Source organism: Oncorhynchus nerka, linkage group LG2 (genome assembly GCF_034236695.1).
Source record: "Oncorhynchus nerka isolate Pitt River linkage group LG2, Oner_Uvic_2.0, whole genome shotgun sequence".
NCBI lineage: Eukaryota > Metazoa > Chordata > Actinopteri > Salmoniformes > Salmonidae > Oncorhynchus > Oncorhynchus nerka.
In genome coordinates, this window is record NC_088397.1 from 88,350,378 (window position 1) to 88,366,185 (window position 15,808).

The following is a 15,808-nucleotide window of genomic DNA, read 5'->3' on the forward strand; positions in this document are numbered from 1 at the left end:
GTTTTTCAAATCCGGCTTTAAACTTCTTCACAACAGTATCTCGGACCTGCCTGGTGTGTTCCTTGTTCTTCATGATGCTCTCTGCGCTTTTAACGGACCTCTGAGACTATCACAGTGCAGGTGCATTTATACGGAGACTTGATTACACACAGGTGGATTGTATTTATCATCATTAGTCATTTAGGTCAACATTGGATCATTCAGAGATCCTCACTGAACTTCTGGAGAGAGTTTGCTGCACTGAAAGTAAAGGGGCTGAATAATTTTGCACGCCCAATTTTTCAGTTTTTGATTTGTTAAAAAAGTTTGAAATATCCAATAAATGTCGTTCCACTTCATGATTGTGTCCCACTTGTTGTTGATTCTTCACAAAAAAATAGTTTTATATCTTTATGTTTGAAGCCTGAAATGTGGCAAAAGGTTGCAAAGTTCAAGGGGGCCGAATACTTTCGCAAGGCAATGTATGTATATGCCAATTATTTTATGGTCCTACTGCATTCTGTCCCGTATCAACACTTTTCAAACTTTTGGTGCCAGCGAGAATGACATAAGAAAGTAGTCAACGTGACTAGCCTAATGGAGCCTCCACCATGTATATCTCACTAGGTCAGGACATTTAATCCTCCATATATCCATGATATTTGTGATTTCCTTAAGTGCAACCTACCTTTGTCTAATAAGATATTCTCGTTTTTCATTGGAAAATGTTTTGCTACAGTTTGCAACGATCTCCACTAATGAATACATCCCTTGTAATGATTATCTTCTGTCACTGCCCAGATGTCCAAGTTCTTTGACCTGTGCTCTGACAGCCTGTGGGGCATCCGGAAGGCGTGCGCTGACTGCTTCATGATCGTCTCCAACTCCACCTCCCCTGAGGTGCGACGCACTAAACTGTCCCCCCTTTTCAGTAGCCTCATCAGTGACCAGTCTCGCTGGGTAAGAGACTGTGCACACACACACCCACATACACACACAGTATAAACATCAATTCTATTCTGGTGTTGTTTGTATGAGATGTTTTTCCGCATGAATGACCACGTATTACAATAATAACAGTGATGATAGATTGACGGTGAACATCATAGAGATGCATATTATTATTCTGTGCGTTACTACGTTGTTGTATTTAATGGCGTGGTCGACATGCTCTCTTGACCCTCCAGGTGCGCCAGGCTGCCTTCCAGTCTTTGGGACGCTTCATCTCCACCTTTGCCAACCCCTCCAGCACGGGCCTCTACTTCAAAGAGGACGGCACGCTGCTGGAGGTCCCCACGTGTCCCTCTGACAGGTTAGGACACAAACACAAACCAACAGCAAAACACACACATTGTCACCGCACCACTCTGGGTCCAAAAAAACACTATTTGAAATGTACCATACTAGTAAAATGAACCAATAGCCTTTTCTTGTTTTCACTTTAGAGTTTTGAGTGTTGTGATTTTATTATAGTTATAATGAATGTAAGTGTCGATAGGACATCAGTCAATTAATATCATCAAGCGATGGCATCAGTTGGATTTCATTTAGCTGTTATTAATTCACCGTATGTGTCTATTATATTCTGAAGCTACACTGAACATATCCCAGTGATCAAAACAATCTTGAAGCGTGATTTCCGATTGGTCAGCGTTGAATAGTCCTCACCCCAGGTGCTTCCTGTTTGAGTTTCTGCTAATAGGAGGGGAGGAGCAAGATTGAATCGTGGTCCGATTTGCTGAATGGAGGGCAGGGGGAGGGCCTTATATGCATTCCGGAAGGTAGAATAACAATGGTTGAGAGTTTTAGCAGCTGTTATTCCTTGTCCTAACAGTTGACACAATTTTGGTAACTTTCACTTGCTTGACACTTTGTCATACCTTTGTTTGGTTGTAGTGCGTAACAGTCTACGGTTCTCTTTTTGTTCCCATCTTCTTGACATTTTTCAGCACTGTTGTACTCCACCATGGCTGTGTAGGTGCTGAATTTTGTTCATGGTGCGACCAGACTTGTTTTCTTTACAAGCCAACTTATTTGCCAATGACAGTGAAGTGAAGAAATTGTCCATGGTGACATTCGTCCCCTTTGCCAGCATAAGGTTCCATAAGCCTCATCACCACATTCTCCCACACTCTCTCACCTGCTGCCTCATGTGGATATCTTTCCAGATATTGAAAGCAGTTCAACAAGTACATTTGCGCACGCTCTCACTGTCTAGCCTATTCCCTGTAGGCCAGAGTAGACCGATAAGACCGCTCATCAGCCGCTCACCAATTCGCCCATTCTCCCCCTTTCTCCCCAGCATACTTCACTTAATTTATTTCACCTGTTATATTTGTGAAATTAGTTTCGGTTCAGTTTCATTATCGGGGTGATTATCAGCGGGGCACTGCACTTTCAAATGTTGGGAGGAGTGGAGCAGGACCTACTGTTGGGAAGAGTGGAGCAGGCCCTACTGTTGGGAAGAGTGGAGCAGGCCCTACTGTTGGGAAGAGTGGAGCAGGCCCTACTGTTGGGAAGAGTGGAGCAGGCCCTACTGTTGGGAAGAGTGGAGCAGGCCCTACTGTTGGGAAGAGTGGAGCAGGCCCTACTGTTGGGAAGAGTGGAGCAGGCCCTACTGTTGGGAAGAGTGGAGCAGGCCCTACTGTTGGGAAGAGTGGAGCAGGCCCTACTGTTGGGAAGAGTGGAGCAGGCCCTACTGTTGGGAAGAGTGGAGCAGGCCCTACTGTTGGGAAGAGTGGAGCAGGCCCTACTGTTGGGAGGAGCGGAGCAGGCCCTACTGTTGGGAGGAGCGGAGCAGGCCCTACTGTTGGGAGGAGCGGAGCAGGCCCTACTGTTGGGAGGAGCGGAGCAGGCCCTACTGTTGGGAGGAGCGGAGCAGGCCCTACTGTTTGGGAGGAGCGGAGCAGGCCCTACTGTTTGGGAGGAGCGGAGCAGGCCCTACTGTTTGGGAGGAGCGAAGCAGGCCCTACTGTTTGGGAGGAGCGGAGCAGGCCCTACTGTTTGGGAGGAGGAGCAGGCCCTACTGTTTGGGAGGCCCTACTGTTTGGGAGGAGCGGAGCAGGCCCTACTGTTTGGGAGGAGCGGAGCAGGCCCTACTGTTTGGGAGGAGGAGCGGAGCAGGCCCTACTGTTTGGGAGGAGGAGCGGAGCAGGCCCTACTGTTTGGGAGGAGGAGCGGAGCAGGCCCTACTGTTTGGGAGGAGGAGGCGGAGGCCCTACTGTTTGGGAGGAGGAGCGGAGCAGGCCCTACTGTTTGGGAGGAGGAGCGGAGCAGGCCCTACTGTTTGGGAGGAGGAGCGGAGCAGGCCCTACTGTTTGGGAGGAGGAGCGGAGCAGGCCCTACTGTTTGGGAGGAGGAGCGGAGCAGGCCCTACTGTTTGGGAGGAGGAGCGGAGCAGGCCCTACTGTTTGGGAGGAGGAGCGGAGCAGGCCCTACTGTTTGGGAGGAGGAGCGGAGCAGGCCCTACTGTTTGGGAGGAGGAGCGGAGCAGGCCCTACTGTTTGGGAGGAGGAGCGGAGCAGGCCCTACTGTTTGGGAGGAGGAGCGGAGCAGGCCCTACTGTTTGGGAGGAGGAGCGGAGCAGGCCCTACTGTTTGGGAGGAGGAGCGGAGCAGGCCCTACTGTTTGGGAGGAGGAGCGGAGCAGGCCCTACTGTTTGGGAGGAGGAGCGGAGCAGGCCCTACTGTTTGGGAGGAGGAGCGGAGCAGGCCCTACTGTTTGGGAGGAGAAGCGGAGCAGGCCCTACTGTTTGGGAGGAGGAGCGGAGCAGGCCCTACTGTTTGGGAGGAGGAGCGGAGCAGGCCCTACTGTTTGGGAGGAGGAGCGGAGCAGGCCCTACTGTTTGGGAGGAGCGGAGCAATGGGGGAAAACCATTCAATGAATGACATTACCTCATTCAACTGGTTGTAACTCCAGTACCTGATATTAAGATTCTAACAACGACAGTGTGTTATATAGACTTATTTTGGAAAAGTCGAGGACAGAGGCCTGCATGAGAAAAGAAATGGAGTAATAAATTAATACAATTCATGAGCAGTCAAAATCACTAGTGTTAAATGGGTTTGAATTAATGTGTGTTGTGTTGTGTCACAAAGTTGTGTTGTGATTATTTAAAAACAAATGCATTTGGAATAAATGATGTTGATATAGTTAGAGGGAGATAATGGGGCTCTCTGATATTTGTTGGCTCTCTGTTGCAGCAATTCCCCCCTCTGCATAGAGTCCTCCAACGGCCCCACAGTGAGACCCTCACACACACCCATTAACCAAGATGGCCGCTCCACCCCATCCCTAGAATCCATGTCCAGGGGGAACAGCGGCAGCGACTCCACACACACTCCTCCCCAAAACCAACACGAAGGCCAGGCGCGCAACAACAACAACCTTCCTCCCACAAATAATAAAAAAAGGAGACGGAACAAACAGACCAGAATTTTAACTCTTTCCTCTACTGGAGGCCTCCGTTAGTGGATATCAGCCAGGAGCTGGAGATGCTGAAGGGAGAAAAGGAGGAGGAGGTGGTGGTGTCCAGTCTGGATCCAGCCACCTGCTCTCAGATCCAGAAGGTATTGGACTGCCTCCAGCCCCACATGGACGACCCTGATGTACAAGGTGAGGATTGAGGGAAACATGTCTTGTCAAAGGTTGTCAATTAAGTAAAGAAATTGGTTTTGGACAAGTTGTGTTTTATGGTGACACAATGCGCTGGATATCATCCAACCTTCACAACATTATTTAACACACAGTGAACTTAATAGTCTGGACATTTAGGAGTTTGAGAGTGACCTGTGTATTCAAATCAAATCAAACTTTATTTGTCACATGTGCCGTATACAACAAGTGTAGACTTTACTGTGAAAGCCCTTAACCAACAGTGCAGTTCAAGAAGAGTTAAGATAATATTTACCAAGTAGACTAAAATAAAAAGTAATAAGAAAAAGTACACAATGAGAAAAACAACAACGAGGCTATATACAGGGGGCACCGGTACCGAGTCAGTGTGCGGTGGTACAGGTTAGTTGAGGTCATTTGTACATGTAGGTGGGGGTGTAGTGACTATGCAGAGATAATAAACAGCGAGTAGCATCAGTACAACATTTTTATTAATTGGTGGCGATTTTATTAATTGTTCAGCAGTCTTATGGCTTTGGGGTAAAAGCTGTTGAGGGGCTTTTTGGTCCTAGACTTGGAGCTCCGGTACCTTTTTTATGTCACATTACAACTGTGTGTGTGTGTGTGTGTGTGTGTGTCTTTCCGCATGTGTCTCCCAGCCCAAGTACAGGTGCTCTCAGCCGCCCTAAAGGCTGCCCAGCTGGAGAGCCAGTCTGAGGAGGAGGGTCAGTCAGAGAGCCAGTCTGAGGAGGAGGGCGAGTCAGAGAGCCAGACACCAGAGGGTGGAGAACCAGATGGGTCCTCCCAGAACAGAGTGACCACAGAGGAGACACAGACACCTGAGCCACCAACCCAGCAGGCCAAGGACCCAGCACCCACAGAGGAACAGAAAGAGAAAGAGGCAGAAGCTGAGACTGAGAAGGAGCCAGAGCCTTATGAGTCCCCCCCCAACTCGCCTGTCCTAGTACGGGAGGACTCGGACCACAGCAGCGTGGTGAGTCAAAATGACTTTGATTAATTGCTTTTTGACACTGAGAGACTAAATGAAACTTTGACACTGTTAATGAGAATATATTGAACTTTGACACAAAAGCCTAGTGAACAAACAGATCATCGACCATCTTGAATCCCACCGTACCTTCTCCGCTATGCAATCCGGTTTCCGAGCTGGTATCGGGTGCACCTCAGCCACACTCAAGGTCCTAAACGATATCATAACTACCATTGATTAAAAAACAGTACTGTGCAGCCGTCTTCATTGACCTGGTCAAGGCTTTCTACTCTGTCAATCACCGTATTCTTATCGGCAGACTCAACAGCCTTGGTTTCTCTAATGACTGCCTCGCCTGGTTCACCAACTACTTCTCAGATAGAGTTAAGTGTGTCAAATCGGTGGTCCTGTTGTCCGGACCTCAGACTGGTATATTTGTCTGCTAGCTGAGTGGTATATTTGTCTGTGTTAGCTGACTGGTATATTTGTCTATGTATCTACTCCTGTTGTTGGTCAGGAGCCGGAGCTGATGGAGAGCCTGGAGGGGAAAGAGGACTCCGCTTTCAACCAGGTGTGTGAGGAGAAGTCCAAGGTCCAGGTCAGTTAGTCAGTTCTGTCAAACTCTGAATTTCTAATAAACCTTACTGTGCACATAGAGGGACATTTATGTTCCAGTCAAGTCTGAGGTACATCTTTAATTTGTTTTGTCTGAGAATAGTCAAATGATCCAGTGTCCAAGGAATTGCGATTGACAAGATCTAGGGCCAGTGTTCCAGATTCAGTCTAGTCCTGGTCTAGAATGCATATCTCCATTGATGGTGCATTTGAGTCCTGGATGGGGCTTAAGCCTGATACAGATCCAGCAGCCAACAAAAGGAAAGACGAGACAAAACAAGATAGAATTGGATTTTATGTTGTAAAACAGCTGACTGGGGAATTGAAATACAAAAGGTTGAGCACAGTGCTGAAATTTTGCTACAAAGTTGCTAGCTACTTGTAGCAAGGTATTTAGCAAACAAGTTTCATGAAATACATGCAGCCACTGGCTAGCTCACCAGCTCACTTTGTGACTTGACAACGAAATATTAGCAAGCCAGGCTAGCTAACTGCAGCTTGCCCCACAGAAATGGATATCTGGCTGTAACCTTGGCTGGCTAAACACGGAAGGTTAGCGCACTGTTATCGTATTGGCTAAACGGACACATCTAGTCTTTCACTAAGATTTGACGTGTGGAATTTTGGAAACTCCAGCATCCGACATAGGACGTTCTGAAACTACACCATTCAGATCACGAACACGTAAAGCAGTCCATTCTCGTCTCAGCTGTTGAATGTGAATCGGGCTTTCGTCCGTGTCTGGGGAAACCAGCTCCTCTTGTCCCTTCTACTGAGAGCTGCTGCCATGGCTATGATAGTAACAGGTTTGAACCACTCTTGCCTCCCTCCTCCAGAATGTGATTCCCCAGCAGCTGCTGGACCAGTATCTTTCCATGACGGACCCGGCGCAGGCCCAGACGGTGGACACTGAGATCGCCAAGCACTGTGCGTTCAGCCTACCTGGCGTGGCCCTCACCCTGGGCCGACAGAACTGGCACTGCCTAAAGGACACGTACGAGACCCTCGCCACCGACGTACAGGTGGGTGCTTTTGGATTCAAAAGTTTTCCGTTGTGTGCCCAAGAACACGACAGAGAAAAGTCGGGGTCTTCAATGATAAGAGCTTGTTTGGTTTGGAACGAAAAGTGAACAACACACCATGTATTGACATCATCTCATCACTGGAGATTGATACGTCAGAAAACAACCGTTACATTTGTGTTTGAAATCCTATGCATGTTGCTATGCTAATGGCCAGTCCAGTGACTGCTTGGTCACAGGTCTCATGACGTAATATTGACATGTTAGTTTGCAACCAAAAGCAATACAGCTTGTCATTTTGACTTTGAGGCTGTACGGAACTTCAGTTACCTCAAATGTTTGCTTATTTCTGGGCAAATTAGATGGGACAGCGGTCGAGAGGAGAGAGTGTGCTGAAGTAGCAGTGGCTAAACTCTCAATTACCACCTCTGACCTGACAACGGCCATGTTGACTATACTCCTCCTAATTCTCTCTAACATGGAAACGTTTTGTTTTGTGACGAGCCAAGCTAACCCCCTGGCTGTACTCATTACCCCTACAGTGGAAAGTGCGCCGGACGCTGGCGTTCTCCATCCACGATCTGGCCCTGATCCTGGGGGACCAGCTGACGGCGGCCGACCTGGTGCCCATCTTCAACGGCTTCCTTAAGGACCTGGACGAGGTGCGCATCGGCGTGCTCAAACACCTCTATGACTTCCTCAAGGTGAGACCACCATACGTGTAACGAGCAACTGTGTAGCGATTCTAAATCGGCCATCTACATAGGCTACACATTAAAATGCAAATGTTTGGTCCACCTGCTGTGCTCTTTTACTAGCCTGGTCCCAGATCTGTTTGTGCTCTTCTTACCAACTCCATTGCTCATTGTCGGGCCAAACATTGCATAGCACTTTAATTGAACAGGCTTTTAAAATTCAATATCGGTGCACAATTTCTACCAAAAATATCAAAGCAATACAAAAGGCACTCTTTTGGTGGAACGACCCATAACTTGGATCTGTTGCTGTGGTGTTAAAGCTTTCTGTCTTCTGTCTTGTCTTGTGGCAGCTGCTCCATGCAGAGAACCGGAGAGAGTACCTGTACCAGCTTCAGGAGTTCATGGTGACGGACAACAGCCGCAACTGGAGGTTCAGATACCAGCTGGCCGAGTGAGTCTCCCATTCATTTAGATACCAGCTGGCCGAGTGAGTCTCCCATTCATTTAGATACCAGCTGGCCGAGTGAGTCTCCCATTCATTTAGATACCAGCTGGCCGAGTGAGTCTCCCATTCATTTAGATACCAGCTGGCCGGGTGAGTCTCCCATTCATTTGGATCAGGGCTAGTCTTTCTCATTCATCTAGGATCGAGGCCTCCAGATTTCTCCCAATAGAGGGCGCACTTGCCACCAGACTGTGATGTCATGCACAATTTTAGTATTCCACTTGGATGGGCCTTCCAATGATCACAGGGTTTCATCCAGGTCAGCAGGGTGGATCAGCCAATGAATGATGCTCCTGAGCAGGACGGCATATGGCAGTAAATCACTAACATTGGGCCCGTATCCTCAGTATCTCGGAGTAGGAGTGCTGATCTAGAATCAGTTTAGCCTTTTTTAGATCGTAATAAGATTATATGGACAGATCCTATATCAGCACTCCTACTCTGAGACAGTTTGTGGATTCAGGTCCTGGCCCCGTATCTGTTTGTGCTCTTGTCTACTCCATCAAGCCAAACACAACAATGAGTGACAGGGACTTGGCATGATGGCTCAAACAGACTGTCACTCAGGTTAACATGGCGCAAAAGCAGTCGCCCTCTTGGTTTGTTTTACTCTGCTCTCCCAATGCATATATAAGTATTGTTGGACTTCTTTGTGGAGTGAAGATATCAGAGAAAGAAAATTTTTATTTTTAGGGTGACCCCCCTGAAGAGCCAGTGTGTGTTGAACAGAACGTCTTCATGTGTGTGTCCACAGGCAGCTGATCTTGATCATGGAGTTGTACAGCCACGATGATGTGTATAACTACCTCAGACAAATAGCACTGACCCTCTGCTCAGACAAAGTGTCAGAGGTCCGGTGGATCTCTTACCAGCTGGTAGGCATGCCATTTGCACTTGAATTTGTTTGGGGGGTGAAATGATGTAACAATGTTTTCTTTATTATTGTTTGACAGCCTCAAGTACTCATATTGTCCTCAATGATATGAGGTGTGCTTGTGTGCGCATGTCTGTATTGTGACAAACTTCTGTGGAAGTGACAGTCATCTCATCAGTGACCTGCCTTTCTTAAAGAATGGGAAGCACCCAAACATGGTTTGCCTCACAAATGGCTGAAAATATTCCATTGTCTGTGTCAGGTCCACATTAGGTAGACATCAATAGAAAAACAGGAAACTACTATGAAATAACAAAATATTTCAGTTGTGTATATTACTTAGTTTTCATTTGATCATCTCATCTCTGCTCAGGCAATAGCAGCCAGCCAACCATCTAACGGTATCTCTGTGCTTCCCATACTCAACAGTCTTTTAGTCATCCTACTTAGCTAGGCTAGTGGCTAGCTGGTAGCTGCCTAAGTATGCTGCAGAGGTGTCTGACGAAATCATTTGACTAGTTCTTTAAAGAAGACGCGGCATACTTTCTAGACTGCTTATATCCAGCTCCTATAACTATCAATCGGGTAGAGCTACTTCGCGTACTGTCTCTATCCCTCTCGTCATGTTGTGTACATTACTCTCATGCAGTCTGTTGTGCGGGCTCTGTCCGAGCCAGGAAGAACAGGCGCAATGGATTGTGGTCATTGTATTTAATTACCACGTTTATGCGCTGAACTAGTTTGAATATTTGCTTCATGAAAACTACAACTCCCTTCAGCCCAGCATCCCACATACACTATATAGACAAAAGTATGTGGACACCACTTCAAATGAGTGGATTCGGCTATTTCAGCCACACCTGTTGCTGACAGGTGTAAAATAGAGCACACAGCCACGCAATCTCCATAGACAAACATTGGCAGTAGAATGGCCTTACTGAAGAGCTCAGTGACTTTCAACGTGGCACCGTCATAGGATGCCACATTTCCTACAAGTCAGTTTGTCCCGATCAACTGTAAATGCTGTTATGTGGAATGGAAACTTCTAGTGGCAACAACGGCTCAGCCGCAAAGTGGTAGGCCACACAAGCTCACAGAACGGGACCGCCGAGTGTTGTAGCGTGTAATAATCTGTCCTCAGTCGCAACATTCACTAATGAGTTCCAAACTGCCTCTGGAAGCAACTTCCCTCACAAGAACTGTTCTTTAAGGAGCATCATGAAATGGGATTCCATGGCTGAGCAGCCGCACAAAAGCCTGAGATCACTATGCGTAATGCCAAGCGTTGGATGAAATGGTGTTAAGCTCGCCGCCATTGGACTCTGGAACAGTGGAAACGCGTTCCTTGGAGTGATGAATCACGCTTCACCATCTGGCAGTCTAACTGATTAATCTGGGTTTGACGGATGCCAGGAGAATGCTATGTACCCGAATGCGTAATTACCAACTGTAAAAAATGGTCTGGGGCTGTTTTTCATGGTTTGGGCTTGGCCCCTTAGTTCCAGTGAAGGGAAATCTTAATGCTACAACATTCAAGGAATGTCTAGATGATTTTGTGACAACAGTTTGGGGGCCTTTTCCTGTTTCATCATGACAATGAAGTCTCCGCAACAATGTTCCACCATCTAGTGGAAAGCCTTCCCAGAAGAGTGGAGGCTGTTATAACAGCAAAGGTGGGACCAACGCCATATTAATGCTGATGATTTTGGAATAAGATTTTCGACGAGCAGATGTCCACATACTTTTGGTCATGTATTGTATTTACATACACAGCCCTGATAGGATGGTCTCCAGCCAACCCCATTACCCAGATGAACAGTCATTGGTTTATTATGATCAGATCACATTGTGACGTCATGATGTGGGCCAAAAGATCCATCCTTCCTAACAGGCTGAAATTCCAGGCATTTTCTTCAAACGGCTCATACACAATTTCATACTGTTATTTCGACCTCGTATTGTGGAAATGTCATCAAATATCATCTTGTCTGTCCCAGGTGGTGGAGATCTTACAGAAGATGTATGCGTGTGGAGCCCACGAGCTGGGCCTGAACTTCAGCAATGAGCTCATCGTCCTCTTCTGCCACTGTCCAAAATGGGTGGGCCGCCAGGCCTTTGCCTTCATCTGCCAGGTCAGGACACACATAGTATTTCTGAAAATAAATCCTTACAAACACTAATCCCAATAGCTGCTGCCTTCAAAATAATGTTTAGTGTGAAATTGCATCAGCCATGCTTGCCATAGAACTATTCTGAAAGAAGGCGGAAGTGAGAATTGTATGCCTGACTGCTTGGTCATGTTCATTAGGCACCAAACAGAAGGGAAACTGATTTTTGAAACATTTTCTGTTGCATTCCCTAATGAACACTAACGGCTCTGCTTACCATCTGTCATCTATCTTTCTATCTAAATCTGTTTTTCTATTAACTCACTCTCCACTGTGTTCCCCAGGCCATCGTGGAGGAGGACTGTATGCCCATGGACCAGTTTGCCCAGCACCTCCTCCCCAGTCTCCTCAGCCTGTCGTTGGACCCCGTGGCCAACGTCCGCGTGCTGGTGGCCAAAGCACTGCGGCAGAGTGTCATGGAGAAAGGTAAAGACTGGGCCCTCTTATCGACCCAAGAATATGGTTCATGCATGAGATGCTTTATGCTATTGAGAAAGTCAAGAATGGAATAGAACATAATTTGTCTTAGAGAGGGAATATGTCTCACACATTTAAAAGCCCACACCAGAAATCCACTTTTTCGAGATGAAAGATGATGGTCAGAGCTTACTCATTGTAAATGATTTACCTCAATAGGTCATCATTTTAGTGAAAGTGTCAATTATTTGTCCTTGAAGTGGGAAATCCAAGGTGGGACATTTGCGGAAATCTGTGTCAATGCCATGTCTTTTCCTATGAGATAACGTGCAAATTCTTATTTTCAGGGCTGGGTTTTATTTAAATGTTACCACCCACCAGCATGACATTGTTTATTAATCAGAAACAGCTGCAAAGTTCTTCCTCTTAGCAAATGAGCTGAGCCAAAACATCCTTTTGTCCTAAGCCATGGAGCATGTTAAAATGGGGTGTGAGCTATCTCCTGTTAGTGATATGAGGCAACCTCCAAAGTGGTTCAAACAGAGGGCTTGATTGACATAATGTGTATGGGAATGTTCTTAAACAGATTATAACCTGGGTGGTTCGAACCCTGAATACTGATTGGCTGAACTGTGGTACTGTAATCAGACCATATACCACGGATATGACAAAACATGTATTTGTATTGTTCTAATTACAATGGTAACCAGTTTATAATAGCAATAAGGCAGCTCTGGGGGTGGTGGTATATGGCCAATATACCACGGCTAAGGTCTGTGTCCAGTCAGTCCGCGTTGCGTTATGCTTAAGAACAGTCCTTAGCCGTGGTATATTGGCCATATACCACACCTCCTCGTGCCTTATTGCTTAAATAGAAACAGAAATAGACGTATGATGCAATACACATGAAATGAATAAATAGCAGAAGAAGAGCATAACTACTAATTATATTGAATAGAGCAATAGCAATAGGCAAGTCAAGCACAGTACATGATAATAAATGGTGACTGGTCTTGCAGGTACATTTACATGTTAATCATTTAGCTCTTACCCAGAGTGACTTCCTGTTAGTGAGTCTTTCCCAGTTCCAACAGATTTTCTCTCTCGTTGCATGTTGTTGTGTTTGATCCTCCCAAAATGTGTTGTGCCGTATGTTTCTGATATCCACACGAGCATACCACTTAGAATATTGTTTTCCCTCTCTCTTCTGTGGACTATTTTCTCCCTTCATTTTGTTGTTCATGTTTTGCCCTCTATTCCTCATTGTTCCCTATCGTTCTCCATATTTCCCCAGTTTCCTACATTCTTATATTTAATTATGTTAAGTACTGCCCACCGGTCCACCCATTAGGGCCTCATTGACTTGAATTGGGACACCCATTCTAGTAATTATATTTCTATAGTTGTGACCCATGTAAAATGCACTTTAAATAAATAGTGACTTGACTTGTACTTGCAGCGTACTTCAAAGAGCCGGGCAGTGCCTACTTAGAAGAGCTGGAGGAGACTGTGATGACCCTGCAGGCGGACAAGGACAGAGACGTACGCTTCTTTGCCAGCCTGGACCCCGACATGGTGCTTATGGACACTTCTGCTTTAATCTAGAACCTTCCGGCCTGCTCCAACACACAGCCAATAACTATCACCAGCATCAGACCTGACCAGAACACTCGCCTGCAGGAAATAAAGGCACTGATACATAAACATGCATAGAATCAGTCATGTGCTCTTTCTCTGTCTCACACACACACACACACACACACACACACGATCTGAAAACCGCACCTCGCTAAGCTAAAACAGCCACCGCAAAATGGCATCGGATTCCAGGTGGAAAACAACCCACCATATGGCTTGGCTCGCGTCCCGTCGTCGAGTCACCTCAACCCATCTGTATCCAGCTGGTTCTCTCAGGTCCTCTGGTTTCATCACGGTTTCTCTCTCTCTTTTCATCTTGTCTTCAATGACCTCCGTAACCACTACTGCTTAGGAGAAGGAACAACTGCACCACTTGGCACGAAACAAAATATGTTAATGAACTCATGGCATCTTCCCTCTGTCTGTTTACTATGTCAATAATGTGATCCAAGTCTCCCAGAGACCAATGAAATACCTCTGATTGGACATAACTCAGGCCAGTTTCGCCACAGGGGCGTTTAGCTTATAGAATGAGTTGCAGCGCTTTAGAACGTCACAGATAGAAATGGAATGTATAGATAGACGCACTAGAATTGTGATTCTTCTATATACAATGCATCTGTACATTCTGTAACGCTGCTCTCCCCTGAATAAACCTTGGGTGTCAGCGGGACCTCTGGTGACAGTCAATTTTGCATCCCAAATGGCAGCCTATTCCCTTTATAGTGCACTACTTTTGATCAGGGACCATAGGGCTATGGTCAAAAAAGTGCACTGTATAGGGAACAGGGTGCCATATCGGATGCAGCCCTTCAATTGTGTTTTGGGGTTATTTGGGGTGTTCACGACTCAAGGGCTTATGATAAAGTGACAGAGTTTGTTGTAAAACCTGTAGAAAGAAGCAGAAAAAGAGTGATAGTTTGGTAAAGACCTGTGAAGCACTCCCCCCTTATCCACCGTGTAGTCCGTCATTGTAAATAAGAATTTGTTCTTAACTGACTTGCCTAGTTAAATAAAGGTTAAATTAATTTTAAAAATGTAAATCCACTTCAACATTGTGGATTCTAATCCCATTTTGGCTTTTCAGTCAGACCACTGCACTGACCACAATCAATTGTACAGTATAGGAATGGTTGTGTGGCCTGGGTTCGTGTTCCAAAACGCTCTGACTAGTAAATCTCATTAGTAGTGAAATAAGTATGTTGGAGAATAAATAACTTCCATTGTATAGCTTAACCTGTATAGCCAGGGGATCCAAGGCCAGTTTTAGGGTTTTCTGTAGAGACATGAATGTGGATATAATGAGAGCTGTCACTTTTGTAGTCTTTTTTCTCTCTTTTTTTTTCCTCACCTGTTCACATGGGCAACCCATTTTAGACCACCATTGAGATCCTAAACTGATTGCGGTGGGGCGTGCATCTCAAGTCTGTCTTCCATCTTATGGAAATGTTCACTGCTGTAGACTACCTAACGCATCACATCTGTCAGCAATTTTCCCCATCTTGTTTTTCTTTATGGTAGAACTGTTAATATATATGCATTTTATGAAATGTATTTTTTTTCTTTTCAAAGATTTTATATCCGAACTTTGCATTTCACAACCTTTGTAACATTCAATAATTTCTTTAAAATATTTTTTATGTAATGTTATTTTTAGTATTCTGTAATTAAATTTATAATATAAATCAGAAAAATCAAGACATGTGTAGCCTGTCTCCAAACTACCTTGTATAACCAACAAATGAATTGTGCAAATGAGTGTCATATCATTGTCACAAAGGTTCAAAACACCTGCAGCACAAATGTTTGATAAATATAAAACTCAGCTAGGTGAGTTTTCCATGAAGAAGAATTGTTGCTTCTTTAAAAGTATTTTTTGCGATACTTGAAGTTTGACACGTAAAGTGAAGCGGTGAAATATAATCAGTAAAATCTATGTTCCGATTACTACCGACAGACTACTACACTGAACAAAAATATAAACGCAACATTTAAAGTGCTGGTCTCATGATTTATGAGCTGAAATAAAAGATTCAAGAAATGTGTCATACGCACCAAAAGCTTATTTCTCTCAAATTTTGTCCACATTTGTTTACATCCCTGTTTCAGCATTTTATCCTTTGTCAAGATAATTAATCCAGTTTAGTCACACAACAGAATGCCACAGATGTCTCAAGTTTTGAGGGAGTGTGCGATTGCCATGCAGGAATGTCCACCAGAGCTGATAATTCAATGTTATTTTCTCTACCATAACGTCATTTTGGAGAATTTGGCAGTACGTCCAACC

General features: G+C 45.5%; 1 protein-coding gene across 1 annotated transcript in view; it reads left to right on the plus strand.

Moving 5' to 3' along the window:
- LOC115144274 (serine/threonine-protein phosphatase 4 regulatory subunit 1-like) overlaps positions 1 to 15,569 on the plus strand; it is a 32,531-nt gene extending 16,962 nt beyond the window's left edge. The window contains 13 exon segments of the mRNA XM_029685181.2: positions 781 to 939; positions 1,167 to 1,291; positions 4,182 to 4,383; positions 4,386 to 4,593; positions 5,253 to 5,587; positions 6,102 to 6,182; positions 7,036 to 7,221; positions 7,764 to 7,925; positions 8,270 to 8,370; positions 9,179 to 9,299; positions 11,296 to 11,430; positions 11,751 to 11,892; positions 13,343 to 15,569. Of these exon segments, the coding sequence (XP_029541041.2) occupies positions 781 to 939; positions 1,167 to 1,291; positions 4,182 to 4,383; positions 4,386 to 4,593; positions 5,253 to 5,587; positions 6,102 to 6,182; positions 7,036 to 7,221; positions 7,764 to 7,925; positions 8,270 to 8,370; positions 9,179 to 9,299; positions 11,296 to 11,430; positions 11,751 to 11,892; positions 13,343 to 13,488 (2,103 nt within the window). The 3' untranslated portion in view covers positions 13,489 to 15,569.
- The last annotated feature ends 239 nt before the right edge of the window (positions 15,570 to 15,808 follow it).